The 11,534-nt window shown below is 44.8% G+C and overlaps 1 protein-coding gene across 1 annotated transcript; it reads left to right on the plus strand.

The window, feature by feature from the left end:
- Window positions 1–247: 247 nt before the first annotated feature.
- Window positions 248–10,173, plus strand: LOC134208166 (chitooligosaccharidolytic beta-N-acetylglucosaminidase). Its single transcript, XM_062684229.1, has 3 exons — window positions 248–1,202; window positions 9,034–9,708; window positions 9,776–10,173. Exons 1-3 carry the CDS (start codon window positions 251–253, stop codon window positions 9,955–9,957), a joined length of 1,809 nt encoding a protein of 602 aa, XP_062540213.1. The 5' UTR covers window positions 248–250; the 3' UTR covers window positions 9,958–10,173.
- The last annotated feature ends 1,361 nt before the right edge of the window (window positions 10,174–11,534 follow it).

The raw sequence follows: 11,534 nt of genomic DNA on the forward strand, positions 1-11,534 counted from the left end.
TAGTTATTGCCATTGGTATTGAAATTTGAGTACTTTCTTAAAAATATGTTTCTTCCAGGTTGTTCCGCCAAATCGACACTCAACCATCCCGGCCAAAAATTAATTTCATTTCATAGTTGAACCCTTCTATCGCATTGGTTAGCCACCGCTGACGCAGAACTTTCACACTCAGCAGGAGTTCACATGCAACTACGGCGGCATTTGTTCGCGTCTGGTGTTTGGTCTGAGTTCAGTTCTATTTCACGCTACAATGCGAGCAGTCACTTCCGATGTGCGTTGCCGGTGGTTGATAATCACACTCGTGGTGATTGTCGTCGGTATCGTAGGCTCGAGTTTTGGTGAAAACACTGCCCTTTACAAGTACCGTTGCATAAGGAACAAGTGTCTTAGGCAGCATACGAGCTCTTTGAATGCAAGTGAGACGTACCTGGACAGCCTGGACGAGTGCCGCCTGTTGTGCGGTGAATTTCGATCGTTGTGGCCCATTCCGGCTGTTGTCGTGAGCCTGGGACAGGAAACCCGAGATTTTATTCCCAGTAATATTGAGATCCATTTCCTGACCAATTCTGGAGATGCAAACGTTTTCAACTACCTCAACCGATCAACGAACATCTTTCTGAAAAATCTCTATAAGGAGTGCGGTCGACATTGCAACCGAACCTCCAACACCAGAATATATTTCACCATAAAAGTTGACTCAGCCGAAATAACCCCAACCTTGTCGACAGACGAGTCGTACGATCTCTTCGTAGACGACCATGACGGATTGGTGGAAGTCTCCATTACGGCCAACACGGTATTCGGCGCTCGACACGGTCTTGAAACCCTATCGCAGCTCACGGCCCAGCGAACTCACTCCGATGGGAACTGTCTACTAATGCTGACCTCGGTCAACTTGAGAGACTTCCCCCAATACCCGCATCGAGGATTCCTTCTGGACACTGCCCGGAACTACATTTCCACCAGAGCCATCAAACGCCAGCTGGATGGGATGGCTTCCACCAAGTTGAACGTCCTGCACTGGCACATCACGGACTCGCAGAGCTTCCCGCTGGAACTGCTCCACTTGCCACAGGTGACCGAGAACGGTGCCTATTCGGAGGAGGAAACATATTCTCAGCAGGAGGTGAAAGATATCTTCGAGTATGCAAAGTACCGCGGTGTTCGCGTCATATTGGAGTTTGATGCGCCGGCCCATGCAGGTAAGATGCCGATTTGAGCCAAGTTTTATAACCTGCCCTTTTTATTGTTATCGGCTGGCAATTGATAAGAAACTATGTCGAGAGGAGTGTTGTAACAATGGGGGTATGATTGCACTAAGCCCGGTGGACAATTTTAGGTTGAATCGAGATAATATGCTAAATTGATAGCTCGAATGCAAAATAAACACATTTGGCAATATGCCACCAGTTTATAAATTTAAACATTCATAGGAAATTTGTTCTTATATAACATCTAAGCAATTGATTCAATTATGAAATCAGAATTATCTTGAATTCTAACTAACGTAAGATTTTATAACATGCATATTAAACTGGACGAAGCATCCATTTAACAGCACGATTTGTAAGATGGGATTTGATTTGTTATTTGATAATAAATTTAAAATTGAAAAATTATTTAATTAAATGAATATAGGAACCATACGAGAAAACTCGGCGAATATAAATCAACTAATTGAATTCATTTATTTAGTTTACATCTAAACAGATAACACTGAATCAACAATTTGACGCCACAATACACGGTTTGGGATCGCATATCTCCATCCTAGAATGCGCCCAACGTCCGCCAAGTCGTTTTGCACCTGGTCTGCCCACCTCGCTCGCTGCGCTCCACGCCGTCTCGTACTTGCCGGATCGGAAGCAAACACCATCCTTGCAGGGTTGCTGTCCGGCATTCTTGCAACATGCCCTGCCCATCGTACCCTTCCGGCTTTAGCTACCTTCTGGATACTGGGTTCACCGTAGAGCTGGGCCAGCTTGTGGTTCACATTTGGTGCGGTGGTGATTTTTTTTGACCGCGATTCTTCTGGAGCCCGTAGCTGGCTCGACTTGCACAGATGATGCGCCTTCGTATTTCACGACTAACATTGTTATTAGCCGTTAACAAGGATCCAAGGTAGACGAATTCCTCGACCACCTCGAAGGTATCCCCGTCTATCGTAACACTACTTCCCAGGCGAGCCCTGTCGCGCTCGGTTCCGCCCACTAGCATGTACTTTGTCTTCGATGCATTCACCACCAATCCAACTTTTGTTGCTTCACGTTTCAGGCGGGTGTACAGTTCTGCCACCTTTGCAAATGTTCGGCCGACAATGTGCATGACATCCGCGAAACAAACAAATTGGCTGGATCTGTTGAAAATCGTACCCCGGCTGTTACACCCGGCTTTCTGCATGACACCTTCTAGCACAATGTTGAACAACAGGCACGAAAGTCCATCACCTTGTCTTAGTCCCCGGCGCGATTCGAACGAACTGGAGTGTTCGCCCGAAATCTTCACACAGTCCACACCATCCACCGTTGCTTTGATCAGTCTGGTAAGCTTCCCAGGGAAGTTGTTCTCGTCCATAATTTTCCATAGTTCTACGCGGTCTATACTGTCGTATGCCGCCTTGAAATCAACGAACAGATAGTGCGTTGGGATCTGGTATTCACGGCATTTTTGAAGGATAATAACAGCTTGACCCACGAACTTATTCACTAATGGTGACAGACGACGGAAGATGATCTGGGATATCACTTTGTAGGCGGCATTAAGGATGGTGATCGCTCAAAAGTTCTCACACTCCAGCTTGTCGCCTTTCTTGTAGATGGGGCATATAACCCCATCCTTCCACTCCTCCGGTAGCTGTTCAGTTTCCCAGATTCTGACTATCAGTTTGTGCAGGCAAGTGGCCAGCTTTTCCGGGCCCATCTTGATGAGCTAAGCTCCGATACCATCCTTACCAGTTGCTTTATTGGTCTTTAGCAGTTGGATGGCATCCTTAACTTCCCTTAAGGTGGGGGCTGGTTGGCTTCCATCGTCCGCTGAACTGACGTAGTCAACTCCTCCGCTGCCTTGACTTTCACTCCCTGTACTCTCAGCGCCATTTTTTTTTTTTTTTATAATAAGATTTATTGATCTAGTGTGGATAAAAGCTATTTACATAATTGTTTTAATTTTCACAATTTAAATGAAATTCTAGTGCTGCAATATCAATTACATAATTACAGGTATTAATATAGGAGATATAAAGAGTAAACAATTTTAGCAATTTTATTCTGTTATGAGAACTGATGTTTTGAGAACCGGTCTCAGTAGGTCATTGAAGCTGAGCTGTCGCCAGCCATTTAAGATCGCTGATATTTTGTTCTGCAAAAAGGTCCATGCATCCACAACTTTTGGACACTCGCTGAATTTGTGAACTAAAGTCTCAACAGCCGCTCCGCAATGGTTGCAATTTTCTGTATCCGCTCGCCCGATGTGATGGTATAGTTGACGATGTTCTGATTTTTCATTCACGATCAGGAATAGTTCACTCCGTATTGCAGTGGTTAATTTGCCTGTAGATACGTTAAGCCAGATGCGATTCCAGTTGGTGTTTGGACTGTTCCGTTCCACTCTGGGTGTATCCGTTTGTTCTAGGAAGAACCGATGAATTTGTTCATTTGATGGACTACGAAGAATTTGTACTGGGAGTAATCTGTGTTGTTGTTTTATCAATTTGAGGTCTGGAAGATCTGCAGGAATTGGTGTCTGGATATTGTTAACCGGAAAAATGTACGATTTGTAGAACGGAATAGATTCAATATCCTGTAGATGTCGATTCAGGATCAATGAACGACATTTTATAGCAGGGATCTGCAATTTTAAACCACCTTTGGAAGAATCACGTGCTAGCTGGAGAATCGGCACGCGTGCTGGGATTCTACACCATAGAAATGTACCTATTGTTGAGGTTATTTTTGCAGTGTGGACCGCAAATGGACTTAAATTGGAGGCAACATGCCATATTCTTGATGAAATGAAAGTGTTCAGTAGGATCACTTTTTGGCAAAGATTTAGAGATCGCATAGAGTGGAGCCAAGTGAGTTGAGCGAATTTTCTTACCACTTCATTCCAGTTTAACGTTACCATCAGTCGAATGAAATTTGAAAAAACCACTCCTAGAACCTTCGCTGTATTGGTAGTGCTGAGCCATGGGATGTTCATTGGGTTCCCGTCGATGTATCCAACGTCAAGAGAGTGTGTCTTTTGTATGTTAAGCTTTGCACCGGACACGTGCTCAAAGCGATCGAACAGTTCTTTCATGGTGTGAATCCTTGGTATCGATGTGCTGATTACGGTAATGTCGTCTGCGTAGGCAACGACGAGATCTTCTCTACACATTCTCTCGAGCCTACTAAGTAGTGGATGTAAGTAGAGCACGAAGAGCAGCATGCTCAAGGGGCACCCTTGACGAACAGACCGTTGGATCGGAAAGGTAGATGAAAGATGACCGTTGACTAGTATCCGAGAAGTGGAGAGAGTAGCTATTCGCGAGAGTAGCTCTACCAGTCCACGATTTATTCCGAGCGAGCACATGGTTTGATGAAGGAAAGGGCGATGAACACGATCGAAGGCTTGTTCCAGGTCGAAGGAAATGAATTTGCCTCTTTGCTTTCTCTGTTTTAGTTGAGCTATTCTATCTTTTAGAGAAAGAGTGGCTTGGAATATGTTCCGATTCGGGTTGGCACATTTCTGACTGTCACTCAAAATCTGGTGGACTCGTACTACGTTTTCCAATCGCGCCTTCAGTATCCGTGAGAGTATTTTATAGTCAAAATTTAATAGTGAAATCGGACGGTACGAGTGGGGAGAGTCGTCCGTACCTTTTTTTTTTGACTAGCACCACAACTCCGTTAACGAATTCTTGAGGAAAGTTGCCTGCGAGTGCTTCGTTTAGTAATAGATTCAGCTCCCTGTGAATAATGTTAAAGGTTCTTTGGTAGAATTCCTTAGGTATTCCATCTGATCCCGGAGATTTTCTCGAAGCGCTGGTTCTGATAGCATTCAGTATTTCCGATGTATTTATTTCATTCATGCATTCGTCGTTAACTGCGTCATTCTCGGGAATGATTCGATCACAATCGAAGCTTCTCTCGCCGTTTCCATCTAACCTGTCATCAGCTGAGTAGAGTTCGCGGTAGTAGTGTAGCATGTGTTGTTCGATGTCTGATGAGTTGTCCAGAGTTTCATTTCCCACCCGTAGACGCGTGATTGTTGTTCGCTTTCTCCTTCGCTCGCCCAGCTGGAAGGTCGATAATGCTTCTCCTGCAACGTAGGTTTCGTTGATGCGAACAAACATTTGAGTGAAGCTACGTTGCAAGGTCAGCATTTGTCCTTTGATGCGATTGATCGTCGTCAATACTGCTGCATTTGCGTAATACTGGTCATACGCAGTCCGAAGCTGTGCGTATAGGTGTTGATACTGGTCGTGGAAGTGGTCAAAAGCTAGTTTTGTTTTCCATCTAAAAAAAGATTTTATTTTTGGCTTTACAAATGTTATCCACCATGAGATCCACGACGGAAAGTTTTGCCGTTGTCGAGTCCATCTTTGCCAGTGTTGTTGGAACTCATTGATGTGATCAGCTGTTAGCAAGTGAGGACGTAGGCTCCAAAATCCACGGCCGGGCTCTCTTCCGAGATTTGGTAAAAATAATCGTGTTGTTACAGCTTTGTGGTCTGTAAAAGAACATACATGTGTGTCTGCCGATTGAATATGCTGTTGCAGATTTGTGTTGACGTAGATGCGGTCGATTCTTGACATTGAATTTGAGGTGATGTATGTATGACCAGGCGTACGTGGATGTAGTTTCTCCCATACATCGCAAAGTTCCAACTGTTGAACAACCGTCCGAAGGGCAGGACTTGAGTTAGTACCAGTAGCATCGACTTGCCGTATGACACAGTTGAAGTCACCAGCAAGGATCGTGTTCTGGGTGTCATGTCGGAGGTAGTATGCGAGTGTGTTATTGAACAGTCTTTCTCTCTCGCTGCGCAGTTGTGTTCCGCTATGTGCGTAGATGCTAACAAGTGTGGTGTTATTGATTCGAACCGCTACTATTCGACCATCAAGGCTTTTCTCTACATGGGAGAATTTGATGTATTCTTTTAGTGCAATTGCAGTGCCTCTACGTGCTTGATCTACGTTGCTGACGATGTTGTAGCCCGGGATACTGAGATGTTCGTTTTCAACCTCCTGGATGAAGATAATATCCAGGTCCATGGTACGCGCAAAAGAGCGAAGTGCATTTATTTTAGTCTCGTTTGATATTGTGTTGATGTTTATAGTTGCAAGGTTATAGCTAGTGTTCTCCATTATTTATATTGAGTCAGTGCAACCGTCTTCGGGTAAATGCCGCATTTTTTTTGCGTGAGGTCGCCCACGGGTACGCCTGCTGGATGTCGTTGAATCGTCCGTATCGTGACCGTCGCCACGCTGAGAGTCTTCAGGTCGTGTTTGTTGGAGTCGATGTTGTTGATGTTGATTTGTTGATTCAGGTAGGAGTGTTGTGGAAGGCATCTTGCTTGATGATGGGAACGCCGGCGGGGGCATTAGAAAAGCTTTCGGTTCTGTTCTGGATGTAGAAGTGGTTGTGTTGCCGTGAGTTTGCATCTCATTTGCCGGTGGAGCCGGGTCATTGTTAAGTGGTAATGCCGATGTGTTAGTTGCAGAAGATGATGTTGCTGATATCGAGGGTAGTGAAGCTGAGCCGCCACTTTTTGGGAAATTGGATGTGTGTTTTCTTGCAGGTGCTGACTGCTTCGCAACGTTTGCGTAAGACGGATTTGCTTGGTCAGCTGCCAGTTTCTGAATAAGTAGCTTCTTATTCTGAATGCAGGATATGCCATTGTGGGTGGACTCACTGCAGTGACGACACGTGGTAATCTAGCCATTGAAAGACAAGCATGTGGTTTCACCGTCAATAGTGACGAAAGATGGAATGTTACGTTTCACTATCATTCTTGCCACGCGAACTCCGGATGATACTCCCATGAACAAGTATTTATCGTCCCATGGTTGGTCACGAATCGACAGTACATCGCCGAAGCTTGATAGGAAATCGATAATTGCCTGGTCTTGTATGTCCTCGGATGGGTCGTATAATTTAACGTCAACGCCTCCATCTTCCATCTGAATGCGGATTGGATAGCGCTTATTGTAGATAACAAGTTCGTGTTTACCATCGTGATTGTCCACAATTCGTTGGGCAATTGAAATTCCATTAGTTTTTACAAACACACAGCCAAGGTATTTGCTACACTGAATGCGTTGTATTTCTTCTCGCTTCAAGCCTAGCTGTTCACCGATGAAATTATGTAGCTCCTCGAAGGATGTTTTTTTCGGTACATTGGCGTACTCGATGCGAAAAGTATTCTCGCGGCGGTTCATCGCGATGCCGGAGCCGTTATTAAACGAACACGCGGACGCAAAATGGATAAACTTCTCGAAGAACTCGTGAAAAGAAGCCGACGATCACCACACGTTCGTCCGTCAAGATGCTCCCACCCTTATCCCGGCACATTTCGGCTCGCGGCACGAAGCCTTTGCGGGATGCGTTGAGCTTCTGATAGAACTTGCGTATTTCTTGAGTACGGCACAGCTGTTCCATCTCCTCGCACTCCGCTTCTTCCAAGCAGCGTTTCTTCTCCTGAAAAAGGCGGGTCTGCTGTCTCCGCTTCCGTCTATAACGTTCCACGTTCTGCCGGGAACTTTGCTCCAGCGCGACCGCCCGCGCTGCGTCTTTCTCCTCCAGAATCTGTCTGCACTCTTCGTCGAACCAATCGTTCCGGGAAGTAGGTGCTGCATATTCTTTGAGGAGGCGAAATCAATTAGTCGTAGGCCGTTTTCGTTCGTCAGCCGATGAGCGCTGAACTTCTCAATAGTCGGTCTAAACTCCTCCTCTTGGCCAACCTGAGCGTTCAAATCTCCTATGATGATTTTGACGTCGTGGCTTGGGCAGCTATCGTACTCACGTTCCAGCTGCGCGTAGAATGCGTCCTTATAATCATCAGTGCTTCCGGAGTGTGGGATATGGACATTGATTATGCTGAAGTTGAAGAACCGGCCTTTGATCCTCAACCTGCACATTCTCTCGTTGATCGGCCACCATCCGATCACGCGCCTTTGCATGTCGCCCATCACTATGAAAGCTGTTCCCAGCTCGTGTGTGTTGCCGCTGCTCTGGTAGATGGTATGATTACCTCTAAACGTTCGCACCATTGATCCCTTCCAACAAACCTCCTGCAGCGCTACGATGCCGAATCCACGGTCCTTGAGCACATCGGCGAGTATGCGTGTGCTCCCGATGAAGTTGAGAGATTTGCAGTTCCACAAACCGAGTTTCCAATCGCTAGTCCCTTTTCGTCGCAGTGGTCTTCGCCGATGGTTCCGGTCCGTACTCTCTTGTTGATTGTTCGTTGCGTATGTTTTTTTAAAGGCTGGCTGGCAGGGCCTGACACCAAACCCTCTTTAATTTCCGAAGGACCATTCCTCCTTATTCCCGGTGGACCATGGTGCACAGTTTCACTTAGAGTCCCTCGCTGGCACTCGGACGATGATCAGCCGCACCTAGCATGGAGAACATACGCTGTTGTGAGCCGATCCTGATATGGAGAACAGACGCTCAGTAAGATTTGCACCCCCGGAGAGGAGCAAACCCCTCCTTCCCTGTCAGCATACGACCATAGCTCCCACCGGGGTTGGTTACCCGATCTTCCCTTAGGTGGCTCGTATCCCGCCAGCATCACGGGGAGGTAGGGATAGGAGTTACCAATGGTACGCTTTACCCAGCATTTGCCGTGCCTTAGCAGCTGTTGTATAATTGGTAATACGTCCGTGTACTAAATGGAATAGTGTGGGTTCAAGTCCCACCGGCAGCCGAATCTTTTTTCGCAATATCTCATAAAAACACCCTAAAATGGCAAACTTAACTAAGTGTATCAAAATTAAACATCTTTTCCAAAAAAAAAATTAAATATTGAATGACTCGAAATCCTTTACAGGTAACGGCTGGCAATGGGCCCCGGCCGCTGGTCTCGGCAACCTTTCAGTGTGCATCAATGATCAACCTTGGCGCAAACTATGCATTGAGCCTCCTTGCGGCCAGCTGAATCCAGCCAATCCGAATCTCTATCCCGCGCTGCAGAAACTATACGCCGATTTCTCCGGTCTTATTCCCCCTCAGCAAATGCTCCACATGGGAGGTGACGAGGTCTTTTTCGGCTGTTGGAATGCCACCCAGGAAATAGTTGATTATTTGGCCGGTCAGGGCCGAGGACGCGAACAGAACGATTTCCTGGATCTGTGGGGCGAGTTCCAGGCGAATGTGCTTCTGCTGTGGGATCGTCAGCGTCAAGGTGTAGAAGCGTTGCAGCCCACCATTCTATGGTCAAGCCAATTGACCGATCCCGCTGTGATCGAAAAATATCTTCCCAAGGAGCGATATATCGTGCAGACGTGGGTTGAATCGAGTAAAGATTTGCCGCTGCAGTTGATGAAGAAAGGGTACCGTTTGATAATTTCCACTAAGAATGCCTGGTACTTCGATCATGGCTTCTGGGGCAGCACCAATTACTACACCTGGCGGAAGGTGTACAACAACAAATTGCCGAAAAATGATAAAGTTTTGGGCGGTGAGGCCTGCATTTGGACTGAGTTCATTGACGAAAACTCTCTAGGTAAGTTGAACAAATTCGCGCAATTATCTTGAAATGCAATCTTATGGATGCTTGTTTTCCAATCCAGATTCACGCACGTGGCCACGATTGGTTGCCGTGGGCGAGCGTCTGTGGTCCAATCCGACGCTGGATGCCTCGAACGTTGAGGGGCGATTTTACCGACATCGACAGCGGTTGATAACTCGAGGACTAAGACCAGAGGCAGTAACGCCTCAGTGGTGCGAGCAGAACGAGGGAGAGTGTCGATAGGTGACATGTTTTCGGGATTTTACAAAAAAAAACTTTCATAACTGGCCGTTATAGATTCGAGCACAAGTTGAAAAATTGTTTTTCATATATGACATTATGAAACATTATCTACATTGAAGTTAGGACTCTCAGTCCAATTAAAAACCAAAGTGATCGATGAACAAAGTTTTAATTTTTACATTTAACCCAATTTCGCCTCATTTCATTTGAAGAAATATCATTTTATTGGGGATTATTATTTTATTGATGTTGCAAATTAAAAAGCCGACATTCTGTCATCAAATTCAGCCTAACTAAAAGATATCCTATAAAAAGTCGGCAGACTTTATAATGGAAGTTCGAAAGAATTTACCGAGTAAATTCAGAAAAAAAAAATTGAAAATAGTTATGTTTTTGTCTTTCTCGTACAACAAAGTTGTACCGAAAGGCTATAGGACTACCCCAAAAAACAACTTTTGACGGAAGGCCCGGAGACCCATAGTGTTATATACCGATCGACTCAGTTCGACTAATCGATGTGATGTCTGTATGTGTGTGTATGTGTGTATGTGTACAAATATTGTAGACACACTTTCTGGAACTTAGCATTACCCGATTTACTCGCAACAAGTTGCATTCGACGGGGAATACGGTCTCATTGTTTGCTATTGGAAATTTGCCCGATTGGACATTTCATTTCAGAATTATTGAAAAATCTTTGTTTTTTCCCAAGGGTAACCCCTTAGAAAAAAAATTCAAAATCGAAAAAAAAAATTTTTTTTTTGAGTATTCCGGGAATGCATAGTAATTAATGCAAAATGATAGAAAATATGCGATCTATTCCCCTAAAGTGCTTTTTTGACCTTGCTTATGTGATTTTTTCAGTACATTTTAGAATGCACGAGAAAGGCATCATCGCCGCTAGGTGGATTAATCTGTTTTTTTTTGTCAGGAATACATCCCGTAGAAATTCAAAAAAACATTCTCGTGATTTTTTTTGATAGAATTTCCATGACAACTTAAACAAAATCCGAGGAAATGTAGACAAATTTTTCACGCGAAAATTCAATGTCAAGTCAAATTTAACAAGTATTTTCCATACAGTTGAATCTGTTCCATAGAAAATACGGCAGATTTTCTAGAAGAAATTCAAATGAATTTTTTGTATATTTCCCTTGAAAATTAGGAAGAACTTCCCGAAAAAAGCAAAAGTAGCAATGTAGCAAAATAATTGTACATGAGAAACTTATTCTATATACCTGGCTCAATCGGCGACACCAAGCGCCATCACGGAGCCGCGTGATTCGAATTTAGTTTTAATATTGAATTAGGATAAAAATATTTTGTGATGAAAGGGAACGGTTGAAAGGTAGGAATGATTCTTTACACATAGTCATATATTTTGTTCAATAGATTGGAGAAACTTATTGATGTGTTTCAAATATTCAATGTCTCGGTATCCAATTGTGGGGCAGTCCTTAACCGTGCGGTAAGACGCGCGGCTACAAAGCAAGGCCATGCTGAGGGTAGCTGGGTCCGATTCCCGGTGCTGGTCTAGGCAATTTTCGGATTGGAAATTGTCTCGACTTCCCTGGGCA

Source organism: Armigeres subalbatus, chromosome 1 (genome assembly GCF_024139115.2).
Source record: "Armigeres subalbatus isolate Guangzhou_Male chromosome 1, GZ_Asu_2, whole genome shotgun sequence".
Lineage (NCBI taxonomy): Eukaryota > Metazoa > Arthropoda > Insecta > Diptera > Culicidae > Armigeres > Armigeres subalbatus.

Coding starts and splice junctions, on each gene's coding strand:
- LOC134208166 (XM_062684229.1), top strand. CDS start 251: ATGCGAGCAGTCACTTCCGATGTGCGTTGCCGGTGGTTGATAATCACA. Junction 1,203..9,033: donor TGATGCGCCGGCCCATGCAG/GTAAGATGCCGA, acceptor AATCCTTTACAG/GTAACGGCTGGCAATGGGCC. Junction 9,709..9,775: donor CATTGACGAAAACTCTCTAG/GTAAGTTGAACA, acceptor TTTCCAATCCAG/ATTCACGCACGTGGCCACGA.